We start from the raw sequence: 18,039 nt of genomic DNA, 5'->3' as shown, positions 1-18,039 counted from the left end.
GCAAACCTAAAATCCACTAATTTTGGTCCTTTCCAGGTCCTGGCCACCCTGCAGGGCGGAGTGGACGCGCAGGATTTTCAAGGCTCGGATCTTTAAGGCGCAGATCGCCAGGTACTGCTGCCTCGGAACCTGCCGACCTTGGCCCAACGCTTACCCCGAGGCGCCACCAAGAGCTCCTTTCTCCCCCCCCCCACCTCCCCGACCCCTTCCCGCGCCCCGATGACCAGAGAGGGTCATTTCAGAGGTCCGGAGGCCGGATCCCGACAGTCCAGCGCTCAGGACGGACCTCGGGTGCTGGAGGCGGCCACAGAACCCCCAGCAGGAAGGGGAGGCCGAACCCCCGCAGTCGCCCAAGCCACGGACAGCAGGGAGGGCGGAGGAAAAGTCTCCCCACGGACAACCACAGCCCCGATGCCCAAAGTGAGCCACCGAGCACCGCATCCCCCAGAAAGAACCACCGCTCCCGCCCCTCAGCAAATGGCACGCTGCCATTGGACGGCGAGGGTGTCACTCATCACACCGAGCCTAGAAAGGCACCCGGCAGCGCGCAAAGCCCCCCACACGCCAGCGGGCTCCGGTGGGAAGAGGTGGCGGGCGTCCACGTCCCCTCCTCACCCTAGCCCAGCTGGACACTTAAAGGTCTTCCGAGTCAGCGTCCTCTCAGTCTCGTGCCCTTTCCCCCGCGACCGGCAGCCCCCCGGAGGCCAGCGACCGCTTACCTGACCGCCGCTCCCACTAGCGATGTCAGGCTCGGGCGAGCCGCCTCTCGCGACCGTTAAACACCGGGGAGCGTGCGCGCGCCCAGCACCTTGCCTGCGATTGGCTGCTCGGCAAGGGGGCGGAGACAGCCGAGCGGCGGCGCGCGCGTGCTCCCCGCCCCTGAAAGATGGGAGGGGCTGGGCTGCGGTCACAGTCTCGCTTCTGATTGGCTCTCTGGGACAAGCCTTCTGCCACGCGGGAAAGACGCTTCCGCTTCTCGCATGCGCAGTTTGTAAGAACGAAGTTTCCGCAGGGGAGGGAAGCCACGCCAAGAGTACTGCGCGTGCGCAGAGCCGGGAGCACGCCTGGGAACCCCTTTTCTGCGGAGACTGGTCCTGTCACCCGGTAAGCGTCCCTCAGAGGTCATGCAGCCCTGCGGCTGCTCACAATTGCCAAGGGTTGTAGACAGAGCACCGGGCGCCGGCACAATGTGTTTCCAAGCTTGTGATTCTGGGTCCCGCAACCCTGGCGGCGAGGGGAGGCTTGTACCTGGTTTACCCTGGGGTGCTAGGGGCTCTTCCTCGGTGCATTTACAAGGCCCAGGGAGAAGATAGGTCTTCATCGTGGACGGTGTTGCAGATGAGGCCTGAAAGGCAGTGGAATTGCCCTCATGTCAGCAGAGCTTAGGAGTGGCGCAAGCAGTTTGAAGTCTGCCACTAACCTGAATGTGAGCCGGTGGAATTCACCCAGCGGTGCTTCAGGGTAAAGGCCTGGCGATCAGCTACCGGAAAGAGTACCTGAGTGAGAACCACCTGCAGGGCACTGGCTTAGATAAGAGGCAGCAGACGTGGTTAGCCCGGCCCCACGGTGGACCCACTCCGCCTTGCAGGTGTCCTCCCCCCAGCCCATAACTCTCCAGTTCATATCCTTCATACTAACAACCCGTTAACGGGGACGTCCAGCTTTCCATTTCCCTTCGAGGATCACCAGGTGTGCATGAAGTGGCACCAAAAAGTGATGGTTTGGGAGCTTTTCTGTACCATCCGAATCCGAGGCCTTACAGCTTATCTGAGCCAGCTAAGAATACCTGACACTTATTTTTAACCTCTTATTCCAAACCCCACAGGCGTCTCAGATCCAAGCTTAAGTAAATTGAGTCCCACTCCGCATCAGACCCTGCTAACCCACTTGTGAATAGAATTTGTGTGTAATATCTAACCAAAATAATGTCATTGTCAAGCAGCGATTGCTGAGAACCACACCTCCCTTTGCAGTCTAGACACGTCCGATTCTCAGCAAGCCTGTGGGATAGGTTAGAATTGCCCTTAGAACTTCCCAGGCTGTAAAACTTTGCAGAAACAAACTGTGGCCTTTTTTTCCGCTTCTTCTTCCTCTGCATAACAGCTCTTGAGTTTGAACTGGTGGCTGTTTGATTAATAGCTTGTGTACCTAACCAGTTGAAAACAGTGACCATATTTCAAGGCCACCAAAAGCAGCAGTTTTTATTGCTGATTTAGAAGCAACCGGCAATATCTTTGAGAGGTGCCAGTCTATCTATCTGCTTCTTCACAGCTCAAAAGGAAAGACCCACAAGCTTTAAATCTGCAGTTTAACTATTGAACATGGTAGGAGATAGCAAGCTGCATTTAAATAACAAGACTTTTCATCTTTTGCAATTTTTCTTACTGGATTAGATAATCAGTAACATTACGACAGGTTTGGAAGCAGGAGTGGCATCCACTTCCTAAACAACATGCCTCTGGAAACTCTATGAACTTTAATAAATGTTCATAGTTATAGAGGGGCTTTTGTTCATAGGGTCGCTATGAGTCGTGTTGGACTAGAAGGCAATCAACAACAACAACAACATTAGATAATACATAAGGGTAGGAATTTTATGAAAGTAAGACCTATTTCAAAGCAGGCAATTTTTCCCTTCCCATTTTAGCCTGGTTAGAAGGCAGGCTAAATTTTTGGCTTCATAATTACCCCTTTCAGACCTGATTTCATAGACTGGGATTATGACCTCAGTAGACAACCGGCCTTTGCTTATTTCCTGATTCCCAAATGACTCTTAAAGAGACCCTGATTTTTTTCTGTGCCTGGCGCATAGAGGGTTACGCATTGAATGATTAACCAAAAGATCGGTGGTTCAAATCCAGCAGCTGCTTCACTGGAGAAGGAAGTCCGCTCCCACAACCATTTGCATCTTAGGAAGTTCTGTGGGGCAATAGTCTGCCCTACAGGGTTGCTGTGAGTCCCAATCAATTCCATGACAGGGAATCTTTTTTTTTCCTGAGGGGTTCGTTTTGCTTTTTCATTTGAAAAGTGCTCTGAGGGAGCTCTGGTGGCCTAGTGGCAAGAAGCTGCACTGCAATCCCAAGAGGTACGCAGTTTGAATCCACCAGATACTCTGCTGGAAAAGGAGGGACAATCTCTTTCTGTACCAGTCAGTCTGATTTGACAGTATACACACAAAATAAAATTAAAAAAAAAAAAATAACAAAAGTACTCTGGTTCAAGAATTCAAATCCTAACAAAAGATCAAGCAGTTCAAACCCACCAACTGCCCCACAGAGAACAGTGTGGCATTCAGCCTCTGTAAAGCACCACGGCCTTAGAAACCCCTGGAACAGTTCTGCCCTGACCTACAGGGTTCCCGTGAGTGCGATTCAGCGGGACTGGGTCTGGGTCTGCTTTCCCTTCCCAGCAACATACATGATTTTGGTTTTACCGAAGGTAACGACAGACTAAGGAAACATTGCCAGGTCGCGCACTGAGTAACTCCTGGAGCATGGGGATTGAACCCAGCTGGTGCCCACTGTAAACTCATACCCCTCTTCAAGGCTGCTTCAGAGCCAGAAAAAAAGGAGAGGAGCAGTCAGAAGAGAAAGTTGAGGATGATGAGGCATGCTTTTCCAGGAAATTATTGAGGAATACTGTGGAAGGTCAACCTACCAAGAGAGGGAGATACATTTAGTTTCAAAAATTGAGAATGTAGGGGAGCTCTGGTGGCCTAGTGGCAAGGAGCTGCAACTACAGTCCCAGAGGCGCACGGTTCGAATCCACCAGATGCTCTGCCGGGGAAGGAGGGACAATCTCCTCCTGTACCAGTCAGATCTGATTTGACGGTACACTCACAAAAATAATAAAATTTTTTTAAAAAAATTGAAACTGTAGAGGTCATCCAAGATAAATCTTCTGTTGACCTGCAATATGCATTCCTTATTTTTCTTCATTTGTATGAAATAGAATGTCTTTGATAGTGCTCTGAGAACTTTTAAGGCATCATTAATAGTAAATGGCACCTTTTACAAATTCAAATAATTCTAAGAAACTGTCTCCTGAGAAAACCACTGCTGCCCAGGCAGCCCCAGTTCACAGTGACCCATAGGACAGAGTGCAGAACTGCCCCATTGGGTTTCCAAGGCTGCCATCTTTACAGAGGGTGCACCGGGGGGGCCAGACCACCCACCTTTACGTTAGCATCTGAGCTCTTAACCACTGCGCCACCAGGGCTCCTGGTGGCATGCCTGTTGAGGCCTTTGGAAACAAATGTGGGATGCCATCATTACTGCTTTTTTGTTTGTGTCTGCTTTATTTTAATAGTATAGGCGATAAGTTGGGAAGTTCAGTTAGAGCTTATAAAGAGAAAAAGCACAGTGAGACACATAAATAGGTCAGGCGGAATGCTCTGTGGATTCCGACTTTGCAGGTTTTTTAAAAAGAACAAAAACAGATGTCAGTATTGTGTGAATTAAATAATTTTCCTCTCTCTGTTTCGTTAGTTGTCTCAAGTCTCAACCCTTTCAAATTTAGTAGCAATAAACCTATCAAACTTGGACGAAAACCTACCCTGTGCCGGCCAGTCGACTCCGACTCACCCTGACCCTGCCGGCCCACTAGAACTGCCTCAGCTTTTTCCCAAGCAGCTCCCGGTACATTGAACCTCAAGCATTTCGCTTAGAGGCCTGGCACCCCCAGGGCTCCTTCAATTAGAGCAGACCCCGAGTATTCTCTTCCCCTCCCCTGCTCGGTCCACTCTGTTCCTCCTTGTTTGAGAATCGACTCTGTGTAACCTGCTGACCAATTACTGTCACGTCAGCGCCAACTCAGGACAACCTTGGGTGTGGGCGAACTGTGTTCCTCGGGGCTTCTATCATCCCTAGTCATTGTCCAGCTGTCTGATGCATAGCAAATGATTGCAAAGTCCCTGGCCTGTATCAAGTGCACCTTAGTCTCCAGACTGACATCATTGCTCTTCAGTATTTTGTCGAGGTCTCTGACAGCAGACTTTCCCAACACATATGTCTTTTAATTTCCTGGCTGCTGGTGCCAAGAGTGTTGATTCAAGAGCCAAGCAAACTAAAGCTGTTTACAATCTCAGTCTCTTTACCATCACGATGCTGCCAATAAGCCCAGTGGTAAGAATCTGTTTTCTTGATATTGAGCTTCAATCCATATTGAAGTCTACAGTCCTTGACCTTCTGCAGCAAGTGCTAAATGTCCTTCTGAGTTTCAGCAAGTAGGGTTGTATCATCTGCATAGTGCAGATTGTTGATGAGTCTTCCTCCAATCCTAATGCCACATTTCCCCTCATAGAGCCCAGCCTCCCAGATAATCTGTTCTGCATACAGGTTGAAAAGGTATGGAGATAGGACACATCGCTGGTATACACCCTTCCCAATTTTGAACCATGCAGAGTTCCTTTGCTCTGTTCTGATGACTGCCTCCTGGTCCAAATATAGGTTTGACATAAGTATGATCTAGTGTTCTGGGATTCACATTCTTCTCAGAGTTAGCCACAGTTTGTTGTGGTCCACACAGTCAAAAGCCTTTGTATAGTCAATGAAACACAGATAGAAGGATGGACAGATAAAGGAACTTTGCATATAGTATAGGTTAAACAAAGTGTATTTAAGTATGTTTATATTTCATCTGTTTGTTTTCACCATATTCAGTGTGACTTACCGGCCTGGTTAGGTTCCAAAGTCCAGGCTGTTATATAAAAACTGGCATTATGAGAAAATGGAGGAATTTTTTTTCTTTTCGATTTTCCAACCATCCATTCATCTAGCATCTTTGATTTGGAAGTGAAGATCATAGAAATAATAGCAGCTAATTTGCTTGTGTGCTCACCACTATGGTAGGCCAAGTTCTGGACTGTTCCTCTGCAGAGGCCTGGAGGAGACGAGGCTAGATAGAGACAGGCTGTGGGATTTCAGGACTGAGGCCCAGCTGCTGCCCCTTTCTCCTGTGCTGGGTCAGAGCTGCCCACAAGGAGCCCCCTCCCAGCTCCACTCACACCCACCCTGCAGGCCTTTGATTCCAGGACCCGCTCCAAACCCCCAATCCCCCCACCTGGCGAGACACCCAGGCTTCTGGACAAATTTGAGATACAGTGAAACTAGCATGCATTTCTTCCAGGCACCCTCTGATAACCTTACTTCTTCACAGCCCACCACACTTGTGAGCTGCAGGGCCTCCGGCCTTATATTGTTGGGGGTCTGACATTTGACTCCTCATGATAATGACCCCGGACAACAGAACAAGACCCTGTCTGCTCCTGGACCGTCCATCTCCGTGCCGTCCTTGGAGCCCTGGTGGCACTGCACCTCCCTGAGGGTCTTCCTCTCCCCCTGACTCTCTACTTTCCCAGGCGTGAGGTCCTTTTCCAGGGACTGACCGCTCCTGATAACAGCTCCAAAGGATGTGAGGCAGTCTCCCCAGCCTCACTTCTGAGGAGCGCGCTGGCCACGCTTCGTCTGGGACAGACGTGTTTGCTCCTGAGCCGGCAGGCCGTGGCCTAGTCCGTATTCTTCCCCAGCACCATAGTTCCAAGCATCACTGATTCTTTGGTCTTCCGTACCTATTGTCCAGCTTTCACATGCGTGCAAGGCGACTGGATGCCATGGCTTAGGGAGCAGGCACGTAGTGGCCAGCTACCAAGAACAGCTACCCGCTGGCATGGTGCTGCCCGGAAGCCACGGCCATAGTGGAGGCCGGTGCTGGGAGCTCAGGAACACAGAGCCCTCTGCTGGCAGCAAGGGCCAGAGGGCCTGGGACAGCAGCACACCCAGAGACCCTTCCAGCGAAGGGCCACCCCACACAGCCGCTGCCACCGTGCCCAGCCCCTCGTGAATCAGCAGAGTAGTCAAATAATAGATCACTCCCTCACTATTGTTAGAAATGCAAAAATATCAGATAGGTATTCACTATGTGAGACATAGATGTAGGAGAAAAATTTACACTTTCACACATGGCTTGTGATTTGTGTCTAGTGGATGCAACCGCAGAACAAAAGCTGCGTTTTTAGCTCTTTGTTCTGACGGCCCAGTTGTTCAGCCCCTTTCTATCATTTCACCCTCTGTGAGCACAGATCAATGTTCACCTACTTTTTTTATGCCCGCTAAATGATTTCCTTTCTCTCTCAGCTCATTCTCTTAACCCCTTTCCTTCCCCATTTCCCTCTCGTCACACACACTGACAGTCCCAGCACCAGGATCCAGGCGCTGTCCACTGTCCCCGTGGTCCACAGACAAGAAGCCACAGCCTCACCGGGGAACTGGTTAGAAGTGGTGACCCTCACACCCCACCCCACCCTCTGACTCTCATTTCCACGCACTCTTTTCTTCATCCCTTCCTGCCTTTCTCAGCTTTATCCCTGAGCAAACGTTGCCTTTTTATCTTGCATAGATGATACCTCAGGATATGTGCCTCCCTGACCACCGTACAGGCCTGTCTGCTGTTTGGCGGGAAGTTGAGCCAAAGGTGGCAGGGTCAGAGGGTGGCGGGTTCTAGCCTCAGGGGTTCCACCAGTCCCTCTTAGACCAGCAAGCCCGCCCGTGTTTTATTAGCAGTGCAGCTTGCTATGGACTGTGCCACCAGAGCTGCTTAAACCGGCCTTGTTTAAGAATTTTCGTTTTGTTCTACATTGTTGCCGCATCCGTGCCAGGACCCTGTATTGTGATCCCGTTGAGGTGAGCTGGCAGTAGTAGTCGGTACCCTCTGGGTCAGGGTCATGGCCGTGGGGGTCGAGGTTCTCACGGTCCATTCATTAATCCTTCATATTCCTGTATGTCTTCTCTTTTCTTCCCTCCCTGAGGTTGGCTTTCATGGCATTTCCACAGGTCACCACATATTTAAGTTAAAGGGAATTAGCACTGGACCTTCCGACAAAGTCCTCAAGTCGTGAATTTTAGACACATGGCAGTCAGGAGGCAAGCCAGACAATGAAAGCGTATATTGTCCTAGAAACAGATTTAGAAATCCCCTTTCCAGGCATACCTGGCTTGGTTGCACTGTGAACATAACCAAGTTATTTTGACAGACTGCAGGTTCGTGACCACCTACGTCCGTCCACCCAGTCTCTCGGCTCTATTTTTCCACCACCCATGCTCACTTCGTGTCACTGGGTCCCATTTTAGTGAACATTCTATTTTTTTTTATTGTATTATTTTTATGTGTACCGTCAAATCAGATCTGACTGGTACAGGAGGAGATTGCCCCCTCCTTCTCCAGCAGAGTATCTGGTGGATTTGAACCGGCTGGGTCCCATTTTAGTCCTTCTCATGCTATCCCAAACCTCCTCACTGTTGCCCCTTCACGGACTGCAGGCGATTGCAAGCCCACCTTGTTATCTGGGACATGCACGTGGCTCACTTTACAGCAGTGCTATTGTCGTGGTCAGGAACCGAACCAGCAGTGTCTCCTAGATCTGCCTGTGTCTGCCTTGCAGAGCCACTGAGATGGGAGAGCATGAGAGCTGTGGGTGCAACGTCAAGTTTAAACCTGTTGTTGTGTTTGCTCCCATTAGGGGCTATATTGTGAAGAGGGACACACCGTCCATATCCAGAAGCCGTTCCCGTGTGGGGTGGACTGTGGGGGCTAATGGAGGGATGCCTGCTGATGGGACCCCTGCATCAAAGAGAGGCACTTAATCAAAGGCAGCGCCACGCCTGACATCAGCCACTGGGGGGGATTGTGTAGTGGTCAGAGCATCCACCTACTAGCCACAAGGCGGGCAGTTCAAGCCCACCCACTGCTCTCTGGGAGGAAGATGCGTCATTGTGCTTGTGTAAAGATTTAGCCCTGACCTCTGATGATGGCCTTGTGGCAAGAAGTTGCACTGCAATCCCAGAGGTGCACGCTTCAAATCCACCAGATGCTCTACTGGAGAAGGAGGGACAATCTCCTTCTGTACCAGTCAGTTCTGATTTGACGGTATACACACAAAAATAATAACATTAAATTTAAAAAAAAGAAAATATTTAGCCATTGGGGAATGTGTGGGTCCTTCTGCCCTCCCCTGCAGGGCCGCGGAGGGGCTGGAGTCAGCTTGATGGCAGTGGGTCTACTTTGGTCTTTTGGTTCAGCACCAGTGACTGAATGCTCAGCCACTCGGCAGTTCTAGTCCCCCCAGGGATGCCTCTTCTGGAAGGCAGGCCTGGTGACCTGCTTCCCTAAAGCCACAGCCTCGAACTGTGTGGACATGGAGCCGCTGGAGCTCACCTGGCTGAAACTCACGGCGAAGCCTTCCTGGAACAGGCAATGCCCTTGGGGCTGACAGGAGGTGACCCAGTCACTGCAAAACCACCCCTGACCCCCTGCCATCGGGCCAGGCCCACCCGACTCAGCCACCCTGCCTCCGCTTCCCAAAGCTCTCATCCTTACGGGACACTGTCCGTCTTTCTCCCATCGAGTAGCTGGTGGATTTAAACCTCCAGCCTTGTGGTTACAGCTCAACATGTTATGCACTATGTGAACAGAGTCCCTTTCTACTGACTCTAGGAGCATCTTCATTTCTCTTGTAAACCTCCGGCTCCGGGGATTATGTGAGCCCCCCCACCCCCAGCACATAGTACACATTTAAAATAATCTGCTAAGCAAACTAGCATTCTCTTTGGTCAAGGCCTCAGACCCACTCTGTGGAATCTGGCCAAGCTGGGACCCAGTGAGGGCCCCTCTCCCCCTTACTTTGTCAGCTGGTGTGGACGCTGACAGCGAGGCCAGGTGGAGTGGAGCTGGAGCACAGCCCTGGATGAGAGCCCCCTGCTCCCGGGAGGGAACGTGCCTCCGGCGGGCCTCCTCCAGCCAGCCAGCGCCTCTTTCCCCCCTCTTCCGTTCTCTGTTTTACTGTCAGGATGGGCTGTGATCTGAGCTGCCTTTATCGTCCCCCAGAGCCTTCGGTGGCTCTGTGGCTATCACAGAACCTGAAACCCAATCACTGTTCTTCTCCGGGCTTTGGGGAAGTGAAGCCATGGGTGTGTTTGTCATTTTTAGCTGTCATTGGAGCTGGGCCAGCACTCCAGGAGACGGTGGAAGCGTTTCGGATCGCCTGATTGGCTGTCGGAATAAGCTGGTAGACAAAGCCGCCGCTGGTCACTGAGTGCCAGGGACCTTCTAGAACTCCGGTTGGGTGGGAGACCGTCCAGCGTGTCTCTCAGCTCGGAACTAGGACAGAAAGGTACAGATTCGAAGCACAATGGGGGCCGGTGACAGAGCAGCCGATGAAAGGGCCCTGCTCCCCGCCCTTTGTCTGGGAGTCTCGCTCCCACAGACACAGCCTCACTGGCTCTCTTTGTCACCCAGGGCTGTCCTGCCTGGCCACATTCACTAACCAGCGGAAGAGACACCCCAGAGCGGCCGGGGCTCAGAGCTGTCCGCCACACAAAGCGGTCTTGTTCTCTGGATTAGGGACAGTGACTTAGTCGTGCGCCATGGAGTCCGTTACAGCTTGTAGTGACCACGTACAACTGGACAGTGCCCCGCCCCGTCCCCACCACCACGGCTGTGCTTGAACCCATGGTGGCAGGCACTTAACGCTGTCTGTCACTGACCCTCTGGAGAAGCTGATTCTTTGTTTAGAGAGTTCAGACGAAGTCCTGGAATCGGTACTTTGTGGAGACAGAGACCGTTTTTCTCACTCACAAAACTAATTTTCAGAGCACCAGAAAATATCACTCTTTCAAAATCAAGGTGTCCTGGTGGCGCAGTGGTCAGAGAAGCCGGCTGCTGAGTGAAAGGTTGGGTCCAGCAGCCGCTGTGCGGGAGAAAAGATGAAGCTGTGTGTGTCCCCCCACCCCGTAAAGATTTACACCCAGAAAGCTGAGGAGAGCCTCTGTCAGTCGGAGTCCACTCAGTGGCCGCAGGTTGGCGAGGTTTTCTCAGGACTCATCTGGAGGGCAGGTGGGCTCAGGAGGTATCAACAGTCAGACTAGCGGAAGGGAAGGGTAAGCAGGCTGAGAGCGAGCCCGGGCCGTGAAGTCACTGCATGGCTAGATTAACCTCCGTTAGTGCCTTCAGGAGTGAATTTACTTCTGCTCTGGTTTCCATCTCTGTCAGAGAGAGACTGACCCATTGCCTCGAGCTACAGGGAAAATGGTTTGAGACAGTAAAAGGAGCTGTGTACAGACTCAGAGGAAGCAGCTGGGACCACTCACCTTCCCTAGGGGAGCAGGAGGCCGGAAGCACCTGGGTAGCCCCCCAGCCCACCCAGGAGTCACCGCTTTGGTACAGAATCCTTCTCCAGCCCTTTCCAGGACACTTTGGCTCTGATCATTACAATAAACCTGTATGAAATGAGAGCAGGATTTATTGAGCCTTCCTGTAAGCACAATACTCTTTATATGCATGTGTCTGTTGTTGTTAATTGCCGTTGAGTCATAGGCAACTCAGCAACCTTACGAACGAAAGTCCTCGACACTTGCGTGCGTGACTTTCATCCTTTCTCCAGGTTCATAGGGTTTCCAGAGGCAAGCTATTTTTTTCCGTCTTTTTCTTTATTTATTTAAATTCATTATTAATTTCAGTAAAAATTTACAGAGACTTTGGATTTCCATTCATTCATTGTTGCATTTTTCTCCCCTCCCAGCTCTCCCCCCTAGCACACTACCCTCTTGGAAAACTTAAAGACAAATTCTTTCATTGTTTTACAAACCCTCCCCCAGGTCTACTTTACCATGTAGCCATCGCTCTGGACTCCTGTCATGACAATAATACCTAATCCCATAACCCTTTTAAACAGTTTTCTCCCTCATCTGTTTCAATGCAGTATACATTATTGAACCCATCTTTCTCAGTCTCTCCCCAACCCCAAGGTCAGTCCTGTTTTACAACAGTGGCACTATACAGTATTTGTCCTTTTGTGACTGAGATACTTCACTCAGCATAATGTCAGAGGCAAGCTATTTACGGAAGTGGATGCCACTCCTGCTTCCAAGCTTGTTGCAACCAGAATGTGCCACCAAACACTGTCGACCATGGGTAACTGTTATCGCATTTGACACATCAGTGTCACAGGGTTCAGCTTCACAGCAACCACGAGTTACCTCTGTACGGCAAGTGGACACACCAGGACTATACAACCTAGAAGAATGTTTGACCAACAAGAGTTAAATTATATAGGGAAATATGCCAGTCTCTTAAAAGAACTGCTTTTTTTTTGGTAAATTTTTTTTTAGGTAAAAAGATTTATTAGAAAGTTACAGCCCTAAAGAGTTGGGGGCGTCCTTCTTTGAGAGAAAATATATGAAGGAGAGGCCTTTTTTTTTTGTTTAACTTCTTAATGGGATCTGTGAAAGTTTACAGAGCAAATTGGGTTTCCATTCACCCACCCATACCCAATTTCTTTCTTGACACTGTTGCAGTCTGTACACAGGAGCAGCAAGCACTCTTCCCACGTCCTCCCTGTGGTTACCATTTCTCCTCATCCTTCCTTCCCACCCTTGCCTGCGTTCTGATTTTCATCCCAAGAAGTGACAGCTTTCGCTCCTTCTGCCATCCGGATGCCTGAGAAAAGCAAAGGCCTTTGGGCCCCGCCGCACTCTTCACAATTCTCTTTCTCCGTATCATTCCTTTACCAGATGGCGGCGTAGCCTTCTGCCACGCCTCACGTTCTTACCCCGGGCTTTGTGTTCAGTAATCTGCCCTCCTTCCAGAAGGCTTCACGCCCCAAGAAGGCAGAGCTTAACCCATTTCACCTCCTGACCCTCCCGGCACCTTACGCGGGAACTTGAACACTTTACCACCGATCTGTCCGTCTGGCCCCTGAGAGGCGGTCCTAACACTTGGAAGGCGTGTTGGCAATGTGGCCGAGACAGCAGATGCTCCTATTCAAATCCACAAAACTGGAAACGCTCAAAATCAGCACTCCTGACATTGATGGATGGCGAGATTGGCTCGCCCAGACTGTTCAAGTCAGCGCGGCTATCACAGACGCAGGCTTGCCAGGGTCTTTCCATTCTGCGTTGCACCCTCCCCCCTCCCCCCCCCCCCCCCCCCCCCCCGCCATTCATTCCTTTGTTGCTGCTGTTTCGTTTTTATTGCATAATCACAACAAGCCTTAACCCTGAAATGCAGGTGAAGCTGGAGGAGGACCAGGAAGCATGGGACCGGCAGAACAGAAGTGAGGGAGAGCGCAGAGGGGTGGCAGGCACCCCAGAGCAGGGGACGCCCGAGCTGTAGAGGAATGGCCCGGTGCTGGAGATGGGTCAGGAAGCACAGAGCAGCACATGGCCCTGTCCACAGTCAGCCCCGACCATCTCTCTGGGCTTGCCACACCTGCACCTTTACCCTTGGCCATCCAACCCTTAGCATGCAGGGGAAAGCCCAGAGCCATTCCTAGTGGGTCCAGCAATTGCCATGGACAGGATGCCACGACCTGTGTGCTTTGGGGTGATGTTACCCTCAAGTGTCCCCACACAGCTGGACTGACCAGCAGGAGGAGCCCCCACCCTGGCCATGTCAACCCAGGAATAATCTGTGAATGCAGGAACCCTCACGGCCAGGACCTTCCACCCAGGACTCTGAGCGTGTTTTCTGCTGCCTTTGGACTTGATCTGCACACATCTTGGACATCAGCCCAGGGGCTCGTCAGAACAGCAATGTGGAAATACCCTGGGCTGGGGGCTTGACCACGGCTGGGCGCAGCGAAGGCAGTTGACTCTGTGGAACGAGGCGGCGGGGTCTGCAGAGCCAGCAAGATTCTCTGACATTGAAAGCGCGTCACTTCATCACTTGACCCAGATCCTAGCCGCTGAATGATGAGCTCTGTATCAGATCTCAGCTCTGCGCCTTTGCCTTCACACTAAAGCTGCCCTTCCTGTGAGAACAGCACCTCTGAGTACTGGGGAGATATTTTAGGTCTGCTATCTGATAAATAAGCCTGGAGGGCGTCATGCTGAATGAAATAATCAGTCAAAGAGGACAAACTCTGCAGGAGTCCAGGGTAAATAGTTAGGAGCCCACGGAGTATGACTCTGTCTTTCTGTTGGGTTTCCAGGCCGTAAATCCTTACTGGAACAGGCTGCCTCATCTTACTCCTGCAGGGCAACCAGTGGATTCGAACTGCCAGTCTTTTGGTTAGCAGCAGCCTGACACCGCCAAACCCAGTGTACAGTAGTTCAGTGCACGGCTGCTAACTAAAAGGTCAGGGGTTCAAACTCACCAGTGACTGGTGCTAGAGAGAAAAGGCCTGGCCATTTACTTCCAAAAGGATTGCAAACCAAAGCCAGGCCAGTGGCTACCGAGTCGATGCTGACACGTAGGACCCCAGAGGACAGAGGACAGCTGCCCAGAGCTTCATTTTCCAAGAGTGGCTGGTGGGCTCGAACCACTGAACTTTCCGTTAGCTCACTGCTGCACCACCACTTCACCTTCCCATAAAAATTGATCTCTGGGTTGGTTCTAGCTCACGGCAACCCTCCAGGATAGGGCAGAACTCCCTGACAGCTTCCTGCCGTGGAATCGGAACCAACTCGGGGCTGACCCTCCCGCGAGTTTTCAGAGGAGGTAAATTGTAGATGGGGGATTCAAACTGCCTGCCTTTGGGTTGGCATCGCAGCAAGGCCACCACAGGGTTGCCACATCTTTCTGGCAGCAGAGACACATCTTTCTGTTCAAGGCACCGACCATTCTGTCCACTGCCGAGGCTAGAGCCACTGTGCCACCCTGCCCCTCCTGGAAAGGTGACAGACTCGGAGCCCCGTGAGACAGCTGCCGCCGGCCCGCACAGAGGGTCACCGGGAGCAGTGTCCACAGCAGGCTCTTTGGAGGGGTGGAGTTCCGGTAGAAAACAGGCTTTCAGAGCAGCAGTGGGCAGGGCAGGGCTGGGGAGCAGGGGTCCGGCTGGCTGACCTGTCTGCCCTCGTTTCTGAATCCCCTAGGTGGCACAGGCCGGCCTTGGACCCTCTGCAGGCAGCCTGCAGGACATCGGCCTCGCCCCTCTGGTCAGGGCGGCACACCGCGTCCTCCATGGGCTCCTTGGCTTTATTTCTTCCCCTCCGGGTGTCGTCCTTGAGCAAGGCCGGTGCGGGGCTGCAGGGCCTCGGGCAGTGGGACGTGCTAGTGCGGCTGTCCCGAGGTATTGCTATCACTCCGGGCCAGCTGGCGGACAAGAAGGGCCAGCCTGCGCTGCCCACGCTGCAGGAGAGCGAGCTTGAAGAGCAGTTTGTGAAAGGCCACGGCCCCGGCGGCCAGGCCACCAACAAGACCAGCAACTGCGTGGTGCTGAAGCACCTCCCCTCGGGCATCGTGGTGAAGGTAGGGACAGGCTCGGGCCCAGTGCGGCCAGGCTACTCCTCCTCTCCGGGCTTCAGCTTTCCTGAGTGGGCTGACGGGACCCGCCTCCCACAAGCCTTGTGCAGAGGCACTTTGGTTCCTAGAGGGCAAAACCCCTTATGGTTAAGCGCTCAGCTCCTGACCCAAAGGTCGACTGTTTGAATCCATCCACTCCACTTGGCAATCTGCTTCATAAAGACCTTCACATGAGCAGACTGCACATCTTTCTCCACTGAGCACCCCATTTTTCAGCTAATGGCCAAACACTTCACCCACTGAATCACCCGGGCTCCCCTTTCTGGGAAGATAACAGCCTGTGGGACAGCTCTGCTTTACCTGGGGATGGGCATCGACCCCGCAGTGCCCAGGGACTCTGGCTGGCTGGTGTGTGTGTCTGTCTGTCTGTCCTTGCTGCCTGGTGCTGCCCTCTACCAGCCTGGCCCTGGATCCTTCCTCCCGCCGGTACCTGAGGCCTGGGGGTCCTACCTGAGACCTCCACCAGCTCCGCCCCGGGTCAGTGGGCACCACTGTGTCTGGATGCTCCCAGCCCTGCAGATGGTCAGAGGGTGTGCCGAGCCCCTGCCCACAAGCCCTCAGCCCCACTGACCTGGGTGGGCACCTCCTCTTATAAACCCCAGGGATCCCAGCCCGAGTGGAGGCCAGTGCTGGGTCTGGAGCCTTCCTCCTTGCATAAAAATGCAGCTCTGAGGGAGCTCTGGTGGCCTAGTGACAAGAAGCTGCACTGCAATCCCAGAGGTACGCGGTTCGAATCCACCAGATTCTGCTGGAGAAGGAGGGGCAATCTCCTCCTGTACCAGTCAGATCTGATTTGACGGTACAGACAAAATAATTTTTTTTAAAAAAAAAAAAGCAGCTCTGATCTAAAAGCAGTGCAGCTCGCCACCCCACCCTCCAGCTTTAAGCCAAATGATAGGCTGGCTTGTAAGGTGAGCAACAACACACCAGCATATATACTTCCTACCGTTAACCAGAGAGAGTGATCAGCTGGCCCAGTGCACAGAAAGCGATGCTGCCAAGCCAAAGGTGGGTGGCTTTTCATCCGTGGCCCTCGGGCCTGTCTTTCATTGGTTTTGTTCAGACATTCCTCTAGGTTGTATAGCCCTGGTGTACAAGTTGCCATACGTGGTTGCTGTGAGGCTGAACACTGTGACACGGATGTGTCAAATGCGTTAAAGTTGACTACCCAACGCAGACAGAGTGGGGTGGAGCTCCCCGATTAAAACAAGCTTGGAAGGAGGAGTGGCATCCACTTCCATAGTAGCTTGCCTCTGGAAACGCTATGAACCTGGAGAGAGGATGAAAGGCACCCAAGCTTCGAGGACTCTCCTTCATAGGGTCGCTATGAGTCGCCTGACTCAACGACATTTAACAACAACAACTGTTAACCAGACAAGAGCCAGGGGCAGTGTCTGCCCAGGGAGAGGCCACAGCCTCGGAAGCTAAGGCATCTCCCTTCTGCCCTCACAGGGTCACAAAGAGCTGGAATCAGAGTGATTTAACCCCCCAGCACTCGAAACCTGCCTTTACTACTATTCTTTCATCCTAATTGCTTAGAATTTCTCTTACCAAATCTTTTTTCAATCTTATTTTTCCAGTCCTCACCCACAGTAATTCCGGTCTTACGTAACCTGGCTGCAGACTAGATGACCCGTGGGTGGCTCAACATCATTTGGGGACTTTGAACTATTTGAAGGCTGCCATTGCTTCTAAGACCTCTGGGCTACTGACCTCAAGGTCACAGGTTCTGACCCAGTCAGCGCACCACAGAAGAGAGGCTTGGCAGTTCGCTGGCATAAAGCCCACAGCCAGGAATCGCAGTGGCTGTTCCACTCTGTGGCATACAAGGGTGGCAGGAGTTGGCTCCCCTCCACAGCCACCGGTATGACCTTTGGGTTTGCTTCCAAATAAACAGAAAACCACCACTGCTAATCCTGAGACACTCAGCGAAGGCCTTGTCCCAGAGCCGGGGCCAAGTCACAGCAGCACAGCTGGCTCTGGTCACTGACTCCCCAGGAACCTCAGCAGGTATGACGCTGCCTCTGGGCCCGCTGACCAAATGAAGCCCAGAGCCTGAGTCTAAGGGGGCCCTGTCCACTTCCCGAGGCCGAAGTTTCACATTCCAAACCATCTTCCTTTACAGTGTCACCAGACGAGATCAGTGGATCAGAACCGAAAGCTGGCTCGGAGGATCCTGCAAGAAAAACTGGACGTTCTCTCCAACGGGGGGGACAGCCTGGTCCAGAGAGAGAAACGAGAGGCCACGAAGAAAAAGCAGGAGAGGAAAAAGAGAGCCAAGGAAACCCTGGAGAAAAAGAAGCACCTGAAGGAATTGCGGGAAGCGAGCGAGAACGCCCAGGAGGGGGGCTGAAGCCCAGCCAGGCCCCACAGAGCCCTCGGGACAGTGGCCTCCTCCGGTGTTAGCAGAGAGCTTTGTTTTGTTTTTATTGTGTACATCAAAGCTTACTGCTTTTCCATTCAACCCCTCACACACATTTTGGTTTATGACATTAATTACAATCCCCCCCCCCACTGTAAAGCAATCTCCCTGCTCCCTCCCTGTGATTCTCCTTTCCACTAATCCTTCTGTCCTTCTCCTTCCTGCCTTCGGAATGAGAGAGCGTATAAGAAAATATTTTATGACAATTACTTTTTAAAAAAATGTCTTTTTTTCTTGACAAATTACTTTTCAGAGACATTTTTCTAAAACGTGGATGACACTGAACTGGTTACTAGCAGTGCTTCTTTTGAGAATATTGTCAC

The 18,039-nt window shown here is 52.0% G+C and overlaps 1 protein-coding gene across 1 annotated transcript; it reads left to right on the top strand.

Annotated features, from left to right (window-relative positions):
* Positions 1-741: 741 nt before the first annotated feature.
* LOC102863822 lies at positions 742-17,647 on the top strand. The gene is made up of 4 exons (XM_006894695.1): positions 742-1,104; positions 1,461-1,588; positions 14,865-15,240; positions 17,420-17,647. Exons 1-4 carry the CDS (start codon positions 742-744, stop codon positions 17,645-17,647), a joined length of 1,095 nt encoding a protein of 364 aa, XP_006894757.1.
* The last annotated feature ends 392 nt before the right edge of the window (positions 17,648-18,039 follow it).

The sequence above is a fragment of the Elephantulus edwardii genome, unplaced genomic scaffold (genome assembly GCF_000299155.1).
Source record: "Elephantulus edwardii isolate Elephantulus edwardi_28Jun2011 unplaced genomic scaffold, EleEdw1.0 scaffold00148, whole genome shotgun sequence".
Classification (NCBI taxonomy): domain Eukaryota; kingdom Metazoa; phylum Chordata; class Mammalia; order Macroscelidea; family Macroscelididae; genus Elephantulus; species Elephantulus edwardii.
Note: the sequence above shows the minus strand (reverse complement) of the source record. Positions and strands in the feature narration are given on the sequence as shown.

Bases quoted from the DNA above. Each gene is read 5' to 3' on its own strand.
- LOC102863822 (XM_006894695.1), top strand. From the start codon at position 742: ATGTCAGGCTCGGGCGAGCCGCCTCTCGCGACCGTTAAACACCGGGGA. The intron at 1,105-1,460 runs GTAAGCGTCCCT...GCGGTGCTTCAG, and splicing joins GAGACTGGTCCTGTCACCCG to GGTAAAGGCCTGGCGATCAG. The intron at 15,241-17,419 runs GTAGGGACAGGC...CTTCCTTTACAG, and splicing joins CCTCGGGCATCGTGGTGAAG to TGTCACCAGACGAGATCAGT.